The sequence below is a fragment of the Stenella coeruleoalba genome, assembly GCF_951394435.1.
Source record: "Stenella coeruleoalba genome assembly, chromosome: 18".
NCBI classification, from domain to species: Eukaryota; Metazoa; Chordata; class Mammalia; order Artiodactyla; family Delphinidae; genus Stenella; species Stenella coeruleoalba.
The window spans coordinates 68,641,597-68,656,506 of record NC_137164.1 but is presented as its reverse complement, the minus strand read 5'-3'; the positions used below and the strand labels follow the sequence as shown (position 1 = coordinate 68,656,506).

Sequence of the window (14,910 nt, the reverse complement as noted above, 5' to 3'; positions counted from 1 at the left end):
GGGTCAGAAACCTAGAAGTCTGCTGAGTTGGAACATGACCCAGTGAGTCTTGGTCTCCTCAAGCTGGCCAGGGCTGAAAGCTCACCCAGACTTGACACTATGGAGCAGGCCTGTTGTCTGAGGTGAGATAGTTCCAAACACTCACTGACAGTCAAAGGAGGAAATGTGAAACATAGATTGAGACCCAGAAGAAGATATGACATGGAAGGAAAATCACTTTTTGGGAGTAAATATCTTAGGACCAAGTATCACAATAGGGTATAACAGGGACATCTGACAAAAGTAAGCGTAATAACTCAAGTGACCTACTCATCACTCATATGGGCTTGGCATGATTATTATCCCCGTTTGATACTATTATTGTCCCCATTTCACAGGTAAGGAAACAGACATTAAAAGCATTTGAGTAACTCGCCCATAGCTCCACAACTGGCAAGTGATAATGTCAGGCATTGAACCTCAGCAGTGGCTGAGGTTCTAAGTCACTCTTCATGTTCTGGACCCAAAACCTGGTATTCCTTATCATCACTGGTGTGGAAAAGTCTGGATCTAGGAACATTAGATCCTGTAGATAAGCTCTGAAAGATGGAAAAGACAGTACTTGCATAGCCTGGATGGAGCATAAGAACAGCCAGGTATTAATGGCCTTGGAATCTCTTTCCCTTATGTACACACATCATGGCCTTCCTCTTGGGCTTTATAGAAGGATGGCTATGGTAGGAAAAAGAAGGGCCCAAAAGATGTTCACATCCTTGTTCCTATAAATATGTAAGTATGTTACCTTACATGGCCAAAGGGACTTTGCCAATGCAATTAAGATCACAGATCTTGAGATGGGAAGATTATACTGGATATCTGGTTGGATCCAATCTAATCACAAGCCCCCTGAAAAGTGAAACACTTTACTTTAACCCCATCCTGTCTGGGCAGGGAACAGACACCCTCAGGTGACCTACATGCAGAGGCAGGGCCAAATCCAAAGCTGAACCCCAGGAGCTGTGCAAACAAAGAAGAGAAAGGGAAATCTCTCGTGCAGCCTCAGGAGTAGTGGATAAATCTCCACAGTTAACTTGATGTACCCTGCACCTGTGAAATACCTGAATAGACAATGAATCATCCCAAAATTGAGGCAGTGGGCTTTGGGAGCAACTGTAGACTTGGGGTTTGCTTTCTGCATCTAATTTGTTTCTGGTTTTCCGTATATCTTAGTTTAGTATTTAGAGCTTATTATTATTCGTAGATTTGTTTATTGATTTGGTTGCTCTCTTCCTTTTTTTTTGTTATATATAAATATATATATATTTTTTTCTTTTTCTCTTTTTGTGAGTGCGTATGTGTATGCTTCTTCATGTGATTCTGTCTGTATAGGTTTGCTTTTACCATTTCTCTAAGGGTTCTGTCTGTCCTTTTCTTTTTTCGTATACTTTTTAAGCACTTGCTATCATTGGTGGATTTGTTTATTGATTTGGTTGCTCTCTTCTTTCTTTTTTTATTACTTTTTAATTTTTTTATTTTAATAATTTTTTTATTTTAATAACTTTATTTTATTTTATTTATTTATTTTTCTTTCTTTTTTTTTTTTCTCCCTTTTCTTCTGAGCCATGCAGCTGATAGGGTCTTGGTGCTCCAGCTGGGTGTCAGTCCTGAGCCTCTGAGGTGGGAAAGCTGAGTTGAGGACATTGGTCCACCAGAGACCTCCCAGCCCCACATAATATCATCAGTGAGAGCTCTCCCAGAGATCTCCATCTCAACGCTAAAACCCAGCTCCACTCAATGACCGGCAAGCTCCATGGACACCCCATGCCAAACAACTAGCAAGACAGGAACACAACCCCACCCATTAGCAGAGAGGCTGCCTAAGATCATAGTAAGTTCACAGACACCCCCAAAAAACACCACTGGATGCGGTCCTGCCCACCAGAAAGACAAGATCCAGCCTCATCCACCAGAACACAGGTAACATCCCCCTCAACCAGGAAGCCTACACTAGCCACTGAACAAACTTTACTCACTGGGGTCAGACACCAAAAACAACGGGAACTACGAACATGCAGCCAGTGAAAAGGTGACCAAACACAGTAAGTTAAGGAAAATGAGAAGTCAGAGAAATACACAGCAGATGAAGGAGCAAGATAAAAACCCACCAGACCAAACAAATGAAGAGAAAATAGGCAGTCTACCTGAAAAAGAATTCAGAGTAATGATAGTAAAGATGATCCAAAATCTTGGAAATAGAATGGAGATAATACAAGAAATATTTAACAAGGACCTAGAAGAACTAAAGAGCAACACAATAAATGATGAACAAATGATGAGCAACACAATATGTGAAACTAAAAATTCTCTAGAAGGAATCAATAGCAGAATAACTGAGGCAGAAGGACAGATAACTGACCTGGAAGATAAAAAGTGGAAATAACTACTGCAGAGCAGAATAAAGAATGAAAAGATAGAGGACAGTCTCAGAGACCTCTGGGACAACATTAAACACACTAACATTGGAATTATAGGGGTCCCAGAAGAAGAAGAGAAAAAGAAAGGGACTGAGAAAATATTTGAAGAGATTATAGTTGAAAACTTCCCTAATGTGGTAAAGGCAATAGTCAGTCAAGTCCAGGAAGAGCAAAGAGTCCCATACAGGATAAATCCAAGGAGAAAGACAACAAGATGCATATTAATTAAACTATCAAAAATTAAATACAAAGAAAAAATACTAACAGCAGCAAGGGAAAAGCAACAATAACATACAATGGAATCTCTATAAGATTAACAGCTGATCTTTCAGCAGAAACTCTACAAGCCAGAAGGGTGTGGCAGACATATTTAAAGTGATGAAAGGGAAAAACCTCCAACCAAGATTACTCTACCCAGCAAGGATCTCATTCAGATTCCACAGAGAAATTAAATCCTTTACAGACAAGCAAAAGCTAAGAGAATTCAGCACCACCCAACCAGCTTTACAACAACTGCTAAAGGAACTTCTCTAGGCAGGAAACACAACAGAAGGAAAAGACCTACAATAACAAACCCAAAACAATTCAGATAAATGGATTAAATGCTCCAACTGAAACATAGACTGGATAAATGGATAAAAAAAGAATACCTGTATATAGGCTGTCTACAAGAGACCCACTTCAGACCTAGGGACACATACAGACTGAAAGTGAGGGGATGGAACAAGATATTCCATGCAAATGGAAATCAAAAGAAAGCTGGAGTAGCAATTCTCATATCAGACAAAATAGACTTTAAAATAAAGACTATTACAAGAGACAAAGAAGGACACTACATAATGATCAAGGGATCGATCCAAGAAGAAGATATAACAATTGTAAATATTTATGCACCCAGCATAGGAGCACCTCAATACATAAGGCAAATACTAACAGCCATAAAAGGGGAAATCGACAGTAACACAATCATAGTACGGGACTTTAACACCCTACTTTCACCAATGGACAGATCATCCAAAATGAAAATAAATAAGGAAAACAAGCTTTTAATGATACATTAAACAAGATGGACTTAATTGATATTTATAGGACATTTCATCCAAAAACAACGGACTACACTTTCTTCTCAAGTGCTCATGGAACATTCTCCAGGATAGATTATACCTTGGGTCACAAATCAAGCCTTGGTAAATTTAAGAAAATTGAAATTGTATCAAGTATCTTTTCCGACCACAACACTATGAGACTAAATATCAATTACAGAAAAAAATCTGTAAAAAATACAAACGCATGGAGGCTAAACAATATACTACAAAATAACCAAGAGATCACTGAAGAAATCAAAGAGGAAATCAAAAAACACCTAGAAACAAATGACAGTGAAAACATGACAACCCAAAACCTATGGGATGCAGCAAAAGCAGTTCTAAGAGGGAAGTTTATAGCAATACAATCCTACCTCAAGAAACAAGAAATACCTTAAACAAACAACTAATCCTACACCTAAAGCAATTAGAGAAAGAAGAACAAAAAAAACCCTAAGTTAGCTAAGGAAAGAAATCATAAAGATCAGATCAGAAATAAATGAAAAAGAGATGAAAGAAACAATAGCTAAGATCAATAAAACTAAAAGCTGTTTCTTTGAGAAGATAAACAACATTGATAAACCACTAGCCAGACTCACCAAGAATAAAAAGGGAGAAGACTCAAATCAATAGAACTAGAAATGAAAAAGGAGAAGTAACAACTGACACTGCAGAAATACAAAGGACGATGAGAGATTACTACAAGCAACTATATGCCAATAAGATGGACAACCTGGAAGAAATGGACAAATTCTTAGAAAAGCACAAACTTCAGAGACTGAACCAGGAAGCAATAGAAAATATAAACAGACCAATCACAAGCACTGAAATTGAGAGTGGGATTAAAAATCTTCCAACAAACAAAAGCCCAGGACCAGATGGCTTCACAGGCGAATTCTATCAAACACTTACAGAAGAGTTAACACCTATCCTTCGCAATCTCTTCCAAAATATAGCAGAGGGAGGAACACTCCCAAACTCATTCTATGAGGCCACCATCACCCCGATACTAAGAGCAGACAAAGATGCCACAAAAAAAGAAAATTACAGGCCAATATCACTGATGAACATAGATGCCAAAATCCTCAACAAAATACTAGCAAACAGAATCCAAGAGCACATTAAAAGGATCATACACCATGATCAAGTGGGGTTTATCCCAGGAATGCAAGGATTCTTCAATATGCACAAATCAAACAATGTGATACACCATATTAACAAATTGAAGGAGAAAAACCATATGATCATCTCAATAGATGCAGAGAAAGCTTTTGACAAAAATCAACACCAATGTATGATAAAAACCTTCCAGACAGTAGGCATAGAGGGAACGCACCTCAACATAATAAAGGCCGTATATGACAAACCCATAGCCAACATCGTTCTCAATGGTGACAAACTGAAACCATTTTCACTAAGATCAGGAAGAAGACAAAGTTGCCCACTCTCACTACAGTTATTCAACAGAGTTTTGGAAGTTTTAGCCAGCAATCAGTGAACAAAAAGAAATAAAAGGAATCCAAATTGGAAAAGAAGAAGTAAAACTGTCACTGTTTGCAGATGACATGATAGTATACATAGAGAACCCTAAAGATGCTACCAGAAAACTACTAAAGCTAATCAATGAATTTGCTAAAGTAGCAGGATACAAAATTAATGCACATAAATCTCTTACATTCCTATACACTGATGATGACAAATCTGAAAGAAAAATTAAGGAAGCACTCCCATTTACCATTACAACAAAAAGAATAAAATACCTAGGAATAAACCTATGTAAGGAGACAAAAGACCTGTAGGCAGAAAACTATAAGACACTGATAAAAGAAATTAAAGATGATACAAACAGATGGAGAGATATACCATGTTCTTGGATGGGAAGAATCAACATTATGAAAAAGACTATACTACCCAAAGCAATCTACAGATTCAATGTAATCCCTATAAAACTACCAATGGCATTTTTCATAGAACTAGAACAAAAAATTTCACAATTTGTATGCAAACACAAAAGGCCCCGGATAGCCAAAGCAATCTTGAGAAAGAAAAACGGAGCTGGAAGGAATCAGGCTCCCGGACTTCAGACTATACTACAAAGCTACAGTCATCAAGACAGTATGGTACTGGCACAAAAACAGAAATATAGATCAATGGAACAGGATAGAAAGCCCAGAGATAAACCCACGCTCATGTGGTCACCTCATCTTTGATAAAGGAGGCAAGAATATACAATGGAGAAAAGACAGCCTCTTCAATAAGTGGTGCTGGGAAAACTGGACAGCTACATGTAAAAGAATGAAATTAGAACACTCCCTAACACCATACACAAAAATAAACTCCAAATGGATTAAAGAACTAAATGTAAGGCCAGACACTATCAAACTCCTAGAGGAAAACATAGGCAGAGCACTCTATGACATAAATCACAGCAAGATCCTTTTTGACCCACCTCCTAGAGAAATGGAAATAAAAACAAAAATAAACAAATGGAACCTAATGAAACTTCAAAGCTTTTGCTCAGCAAGGGAAACCATAAACCAGACAAAAAGACAACCCTCAGAATGGGAGAAAATATTTGCAAATGAAGCAACTGACAAAGGATTAACTTCCAAAATATGCAAGCAGCTCATGCAGCTCAATATCAAAACAACAAACAACCCAATCCAAAAATGGGCAGAAGACCTAAATAGACATTTCTCCAAAGAAGATATACAGATTGCCAGTAAACACATGAAAGGATGCTCAACATAACTAATCATTAGAGAAATGCAAATCAAAACTACAATGAGATATCCCCTCACACCAGTCAGAATGGCCATCATTAAAAAATCTACAAACAATCAATGCTGGAGAGGGTGTGGAGAAAAGGGAACCCTCTTCCACTGCTGGTGGGAATGTAAATTGATATAGCCACTATGGAGAACAGTATGGAGGTTCCTTAAAAACCAAAAATAGAACTACCATACAACCCAGCAATCCCACTACTGAGCATATACCCTGAGAAAACCATAATTCAAAAAGAGTCATGTACCGCAATGTTCATTGCAGCTCTATTTACAATAGCCAGGACATGGAAGCAACCTAAGTGTACATCGAGAGATGAATGGATAAAGATGTGGCACATATATGCAATGGAATATTACTCAGCCATAAAAAGAAATGAAATTGAGTTATTTTTAGTGAGGTGGATGTACCTAGAATCTGTTATACAGAATGAAGTAAGTCAGAAAGAGAAAAACAAATACCGTATGCTAACACATATATATGGAATCTAAAAAAAAAAAAAAGGGTTCTGAAGAACCTAGGGGCAGGACAGGAATAAAGACGCAGAGGTAGAGAATGGACTTGAAGACATGGGGAGGGGGAATGGTAAGCTGGGACAAAGTGAGATAGTGGCATGGACTTATATATACTACCAATTGTAAAATAGATAGCTAGTGGGAAGCAGCCGCATAGCGCAGGGAAATCAGCTCGGTGCTTTGTGACCACCTAGAGGGGTGGGATAGGGAGGGTGGGAGAGAGACGCAAGAGCGAGGGATATGGGGATATATGTATATGTATGGCTGAGTCACTTTGTTATACAGCTAAAACTAACACACCATTGTAAAGCAATTATACTCCAATAAAGATGTTAAAAAAAAAAAAAAGTAAAGCACTTTTCTAGGCTGTGGTGAAAGAGGGATGTGCCAATGCAAGACGCTTAGAGGGCGGCATCATGAGAAGGATCTGACACCTGCTGTTCGTTCTGAGATGCAGATGGGTATGCAAGGACCCAAGAGCGGCTTTTGGGAGATAAGGGACACTCTAAGTTACCAGCCAGCAAGGAAATAGGGACCTTGGTCCTACAACCTCATGAAACTAAATTCTCTTAATGTCGAATGACCAGGAAATGAATTCTCTCCAAGAGTCTCCAGAAAGGAACAGAGCTTGCCAACACCTTAAGCCCTGGCAGACCCACGTCGGACTTCTGACCTACAAAAGTATAAGAAAAGACATTTGTGTTGTTGAAATCAAAAGATGAGTGGCAATGTTATAGCAGTGACAGAAAACTAACACAACGGCAGGCAGGATATGGAACTTAGGAAAATGTTTGGTCTCACGTTATAACTCCTCAGACAGGGAATTCGTCAAAGGACCAAATCAGGGATCTCTGCTCCTATGGCAATGGTCCTCCACCTCCAGGCCCTGAGCATCACGAGGCACCAGATCAGACTTAAAAATCTGTGTCTGAGGCCCAGGGAGCTGGGCAGCTTTTGGCGGGGTGGGGGGGGTGGGTTCTGATACCAAGAAGCATGGGATGGCAGCTTTAGCATCAAGTCTCAAAACATGCTGAAAGTCTTTGAGAACCCTACAGTAGCGGTTTACGCTCTACAAATTTAAAATCTGTATCACAAATAAATTTGTTCCCATATGTTCCATTCTCCTTCTGGTGAAATTTTACTTAAAAGATAACTGCTGAACTTGTCACATTGACACTATTTGATCTCAACACTATGATGTTATAAATACGCTCTTCTGGATTATCAAGGTGTGCAGATGATCTGGTCCAAGGCCAAGGTATTTCGGTGTCTACAGTAGAGCTGCAGAGTGCGGTCCAAATAAAGCCAGACAGTTGAGAGAAAGTCATGTGCAGGTCTGGCACTTTCTTTGAGAATGAAAACCTTTTATTTTTATGTGTCCCTTGGGGTAAGACAAGATGCATTTATCCAAAATGGATGAACCTAAGAGGCTAGAGCTCAGAAAAGAAGCTTGCATGACATGGGGAAGCTAGTGGTGCGGGCTCCTTGAATGTGTTCTCCAAAACCTCAAGACATGTGAAGGCCAGGATGAAAACACAAGCAAAGAGGCAACCAAGAAACTGGAGCCTGTCTGTTCAACACACTCGTTTACTGGAGAGAGCGCTAGAGAGCAGTGAATGCTCTTATGTGCTTGGTGCTCAGTGAAGGGGCAGAGGGCATATTGAAAAGAAGTAAAGGGTGGTAAATACCAGGGGGCCCAGGCAGAGGTAAAGGAACGGGCAAGTAGGACAGGACAAGGTATGAAGGAAGGAAGAGAAGGTGAAAAATGGAAGCTGACAAAGAAAGGCAAAACCAAAGGGTGATTCCACAAAGTAGTCTTGGAGACAATTATTCAACAATCTAAGAAAAATGCAACTGTGATGAAAAAGCAGGTCAAACAGTCCTAGGAAAGACTATAAAGAGCCAGAAAGTCCAGTTCTCACGAGTAATTATATACAATTCTTATACTATTTATTTAACAGTGTAGAAGTCAGAAATATCTGCAAGAAAAAAGTTACTAATATTTGCATATTAGGTGCATTTCCACATATCTTAATTATTTTCATACCATGCGTGTTTACATATATAAATCAATGCTTACAAGGATCTTTATAATCTGAATAAATGCATAAATGCATAAATTATATTAAATATATTTATACATAAATATTAAAATTTCTTCTGAATAATACCATGCAGAATGTAAAGTTCTTTACCTCCATAAAGACATTCCAGCAAAAGAAACGAAGTTTCAGAAAAATCAAATGACTCTCAGGGTGACGGACAGAAACAAGTTAACCCAAGTTAACAATTCAGACAAGATTCCTATCCAACCCCAGAAGTACCATAAAGTCCAGACTCATTCTTCTAGGAATAATTCTTCATTTTACAGCAATTCCAGATAAAAATAAGTGTTTTTAATTTAATAGGGACTTTTCACCATTGATTAGGAGTTATCTGGTTCTTCTCACTTCTGCCACAGGCCTGCTCACTGATACCATCATACTCATCCTTGGGTACTAAAGCATGCTGATTCTACCTTCCAAAAGTCTTTAAAATGCCTCATAATTCTTATTCTCTCTCCCAGGACTATAATTTAAATAGCATCTAACCTGAGTTCCTCCCCATCAAGTGTCTACCCCAACCTGCTGGGCCCCCAGACACCATATTACTTTTCAAGAATCAAAGCATTAATCATCTATCGCTCCCATGTTCAAACTGCTTCATGGCTCCTATACGCTACTTACCTGAGCACAAGTTTCACATTCAGGTCCAAAGCTCTCTACCCCATGTCCAACTATAACTCTCAATATATCTTCTACCACTTTCCCCACAGCCCTAAGATCCAGCAAAGCCAAACCCAGAACCCCTCACTCTTCTCCAAACACACCCACGTGCATTTCTGCTTCTAAACCATTCCTTGAATTTTTCTTCACTCAGAATTCCAAAAGTCTACCTCTTGGATTAAAAACCTCCTTATACCTAAAGATTTACATCCAATGCTACCTTTTTCTAGAGAACTTTTAACCACAATATTTAATTCCTACCTTAATGGAACCCTCATAGAAATCTGTAGAAACTCATAGTCTGCATTGCTTTATAGGCATTTGGTATTTCTCTGAACCTTCCCACTCAGTGGGAAGCTGTAATATATTCGTCATCTTTTATAGCACCTTTAACAGCAAACAGAGAGTCTAGCAAACATACAGCACTTCATAGTATTTGCTAAATTGGATTCAATTAGCTCTTCCAAGTTCCTAAAACTGAAACTCTTTTTTTTTTTTTTTTTTTTTGTGCGGTACGCGGGCCTCTCACTGTTGTGGCCTCTCCCATTGCGGAGCACAGGCTCCGGACGCGCAGGCTCAGCAGCCATGGCTCACGGGCCCAGCCGCTCCGTGGCATGTGGGATCTTCCCGGACCGGAGCACGAACCCGTGTCCCCTGCATCGGCAGGCGGACTCCCAACCACTGCACCACCTGGGAAGCCCCTGAAACTCTTTTAAGTGATATATTTCAAAAGTGATTTTAAAAGATGTTTAAGAAACCTATATTTTATTTAAGTGTAATCACAGGTATTCAGAGGGTTATCCAGGATGCCTTGAAGTACTAACTGAAAGTTTGTTTTTATGCATCCAAACATTTGACTGTCCTCAAAGAAATGAGAACCAAAATGAGTGTACTCCTCATTAGATAATCACACCCACAGGAACAATCGCTGGGCCAGACCTTTATGCTACAGAAGTCCAAGGAAGATTCATGTGCCAGGAGCCAGTGGAGACTCGGAGAAACAGACCACCTGTGCTGGTGTAAACGTCATCACTCTCAACCAGCGCAACTAAAATAAGTATGTCTCTTATGATTCACAGTGTAAGGATCCCAATGTACTTGACTTTAAAAGGGCATGGTGCATCTCCTACAGCTGCTCTGAGCCTGGGCCAAAATAGTTATCCTTACTTGACCTTTTGAGCTTTGGATCAATAACAGGCACAGACTACATTAACAAAACAAAATTGCTTTCACTGCATCAAATGACCAACAAATACAAAGCCAGCTTATGTGTCTATCAATCTCTCTATCTTTCTATCCATCCATCTATCCATCCCAGCTCACCTTTTGTGCATCACAAAATAATGTGTTATGTAGACATATATAAGCATATTAATGTGTATTGAGCACTTGGTGCAAAACACTTTTCTAAGTCTTTTGCATATGTTAAACCTCACAACAATCCCATAAGGTAGGTACTTTATTATTCCCATTTTACAGATGAAGAAATCAAGGCTCAGGAAGTTTATGTAACTGCCCAAGTTCATACAGCTGTTAAGTGTGGGATTTGAATCCTGGAAAATCTCCCCCAGAGCCCATAGTCTTAACCACTCTACGAGACACTCCCAGAGCCTGATTTTGTTCTCTTCACGGAGGTGGGGGAAGTCTCTGGAAGCTACTCTATTTCTGGAAATCACCTATAGGGGCTTATCATAGAGGTAAAGGCCCAGGTGCACGTAAAAACATAAAAGACAATCTGCTACATTTCTATCTTGCTGGCTACAATATAGGAATTATTTCTTGAAGACGTAATTGAGTAGCTAAACTTGAAGCACAGAACAGGCAGGCAAGCTGGCAGGACCACCAGATAGGCTGTGTGTAAGGCTGTCCTCACTGCCCTTGCAAATGTAGCCAGCACATTCGCAGGGGCAGATTCTGCACCATGCCTGGAGAGTAGGTGTCAGTGAGAAACAGAAGAGGACGGAAAACGAACACAGTTATTTCATTCAGCCTTAAATAAAGAGACACATTTCACCTTCTACGAGAATGCACACACTAGCAAACAAAACCATGCATGACTCAGTGCCACATTTTGTACCAAGGAGGAAGGAACGTAGTGACAAAGATGGTAGGAGGAAACAATGAATCATTTCCCATGGGAGGTATACAAAAGTATACATACCATAGCATTAGTTTCACAGAAAGGGAACCGATCAGCTTCCTCAAAAGGGGAGTTTTATCTGGCAACCAAAACTAGCTCACTGGCTGAAAAACTGCATCTTGCTTCTTACTTTTCCAATGGAATGGCAATACAAAAGGCCCGAAAAATGTGTTCAGACTCATGATATTGAAGAGGCCTTGCCAGAGGCAATCAAAGCCGGAGAAGCCAGGTAGCAGTTGAATTTGGAATGAAATATTAGACAATACTTAGCTTTCATTCCAAAGGGTTGCCCTTAATAACACTGCAGCTTGTGGGAGTGACAAAGCTAAAATAAGTTGTGGCATTCAATATGTTTGAAGGATTGAGCCGCAGTCTTCAAGGCTAAACAAACACTCAGAAGCACCTGTGCCCCTCCAAATTACTCATACGACTATATTTTTTTCATGGCCAAACAGCCTGCATATTAAGTATCCCCCCGCCCCCCGCCGCACTTCTGGACCCAGATGCCAAGGAAAAAAAAAAACATTTTGCTATAAACTGATTCGTGATCTCTCTGTTAGTGTTGGACTCTCATTCTCAGCCACACTGTGGGTAAAATAAGTAGTTTTTTTTTTTCCTACGTATTTGCCAAACCCTGGTGGGAAGGCACTGTGTAGTCCTTTTACTGACAGAGTGTCTGGATCATTCACAATGACCTGATTGAGGTTCTTTGGCCCTAAGCAAACAGCTCGGTTATGTGACACTGGTTAGAGGTTAGGGGTATTCTCTATGAAGAAACAGCTTGACCCTTTCCAGTATCAGAATCCAAATCACTCCTTAAAAATGTGCAAGGGAAATGAATGTATTTTCACGCCACCCTTACAAAATACCAAGTTGCACCACAGCCGAGAAACTGGAGCCGCTAAAACAATACAAAAGCCATCGCTTCCAAGAAAGTAGGGCCCTGCTTGTTTTTCAGATACAGTTTTCTGATATGTGCTTCTCTTTGTGAACTATATGCTAAGTATGAGAGGGCAAGTCCACGTTCAAAGACACAATCTGCTCCGCTGGAATTCAGGAAAATAATATCCCCCTGTGTTTCCTTGGTAAAAATAAAATACAGGCCAGAAACTAACACAAGATTGTAAATCAACTATACTTCAATTAAAATAAAATAAATACAGGCTTACAGTCTGCAAATATTATGATTAATATTTGTGATTAGAGTAGGAGAGCCCAGCGAAATCATTCCATTTACGAGGCAGTTGGGAGATTTGGTCCGTAATACGGAACTAAAAGTAGAAGCTAAGTGAGATTTATAATTAAGCGAATGAATCTTACACGTATTATTTCCACTGAAGTTTGGACCCCAGGGCGGAGACAAGCGTTAAGAGACACGATTCCAGAATTGGGGAGCAAAAGGAAGGCCTCCCCAGCGGCGATAACTTCCAGGGCTGTAGGAGGGGCCGTCCCCACCCCTCTCGCCCCGGGTGCGCGTGCGTCCGCGCCCCAGCGGGCGCCGTGGGCCAAGCGGAGGGGACAGCGCCACCCCCTTACCTGCACAGGTGCTCCCGTCGTAGGTCTCGCACATCCACTCATGGCACTCGCAGAGGGGCCCGAAGTACACGCCGGGCTCGCTCACGTGACAGATGCAGACCCCGCAGTCGCACCGGCCGCGGCCGTGGCACAGAGCGCCCCCTGGGGGCTGCCCGGGCGCCCGGCACCGGCGCTCCGACTCGGCCCGGGAGAGCCGGCACGCGGCGCCCAGGCCGCTTCTGCAGGGGCGACAAACCACAGCAGGGCCACGGTCAAGCCTAGACACTGCCCCTTCTGCTTGGGGCCCACGTTGCCTCCCAGGGTCCACCCAGATCCCAGATCCCAAACGGAGACGTGCAACCCCACGGATAGGACCAACTTTTCTGGGACCCCACGTTTCTCTGGGGACCAAGCTGATACCACCCACGGGCCATCCCTTAAGAAATGACCACGACCCAAAATGTCCAAGTGGTGACCTGCCCACCTGAGAACAGGACCGTCTTCCAGGTGGACTAGGTGATCCGGCCCTGCCTCTTGGCGTTTTGCCACTGAATCTTACATGCATATTTAAATACAAATTAACCCAAAGTATGACCCTTGGCTGACTTTTCAGTTCTCTTTAAAAAGTCCCATTGCTAGCTGGTGGCCAGGGGCAGTTATTTTATGAAAAATAAGAGATGAATATATAGAAAGAGCTTTACATGTTATGATAGCATAGTGCCTAATGCATTTTCAAGTTGCAATAAGCGATGCTTATGAACTATACTTTTAAAATGTAAAAGTTTGGTTATTGTGATGTGCCCCAAATTCTCTTTTAAAATGTAATGCAGAATGTAATACAGACCCCATGGAATAACTCTGCCCTATAGGCGGTGTGTACACCCAGGTACACATAGGATGGCAGATAACCCTCCTGATATGTATTGGAATAGGAGGAAACTATATATTCATTTAATGATTGTATTTTTCCAAAGGAAAAGCAAAAGGACAAGGGTAAAGCAATACACAGTGTAGATGTAAGGAAAGGAATAGGAACAGGTTGAAAACAGTTTATCCCGTGTCCAACTTCCTAACCGCTCTTGGCTTAGGGCAGCCATCCTGAAGCTTGAGTCCTGCCACGCAAAGCAGGGCAGGTCTGTCTGAAAGAAAAACAAATCAGGCTTACCTCAGAGATGGCGAGAAGCTTTGAGGAACAGCTGACAGCCCCACGAAGAGAAGGGAGGACGCCAGCAGCAAGAAGTTCCCGAAGCCTGCGGGACGCATGCTGAGTTTCCCGGCTGCAGAGGCCAGCAGAGCTGCTGCAAGGTGGCGCACACGGGGCCGGGGTCGGGGAGGTTCGGGGGGGCAGAGGTGCCACCAGCAGATGGCCGGGCAGAAGGACCCACAGACACCCAGGCGTGCAGGTCCGGGGCTCTCCCCGGAGCTGCAAGGGTGTGGGTGAGCTGCCTGCTAGGATTTAGTCAGCAGCACTGCTCTGGGCGGGGTGCTGGTACGAAACCCCTCAAGTGGAGAGTCTAGGCAGGGAAGTAATTAGAAACAGTTGTACAAGCAGATGGTTTATTTTGCCATAAAAAAAAAAAGAAAGAAAAATTCCTGTTCACAGATTTGAGAAAATCGTTTCTTTCTTCAAGTGCAGGCCCCAGAAATATTTGA

General features: G+C 41.4%; 1 protein-coding gene across 4 annotated transcripts in view; it reads right to left on the bottom strand.

The window, feature by feature from the left end:
* ITGBL1 (integrin subunit beta like 1) overlaps positions 1 to 14,520 on the bottom strand; it is a gene marked incomplete at its 5' end in the record, with an annotated part of 220,861 nt that extends 206,341 nt beyond the window's left edge. For 2 of the 4 annotated variants that reach the window (XR_013824762.1, XM_079902554.1), the window contains one exon: positions 13,279 to 13,419. Coding sequence is in view for 3 of the 4 variants with exons in the window: in XM_079902554.1 (XP_079758680.1) it covers positions 13,279 to 13,312 (34 nt within the window). Of the gene's footprint in view, positions 1 to 13,278; positions 13,752 to 14,422 lie in introns of those variants that run through there. The other 2 variants (XM_079902557.1, XM_079902556.1) reach the window with 2 other exon arrangements.
* Between the last annotated feature and the right edge of the window lie 390 nt (positions 14,521 to 14,910).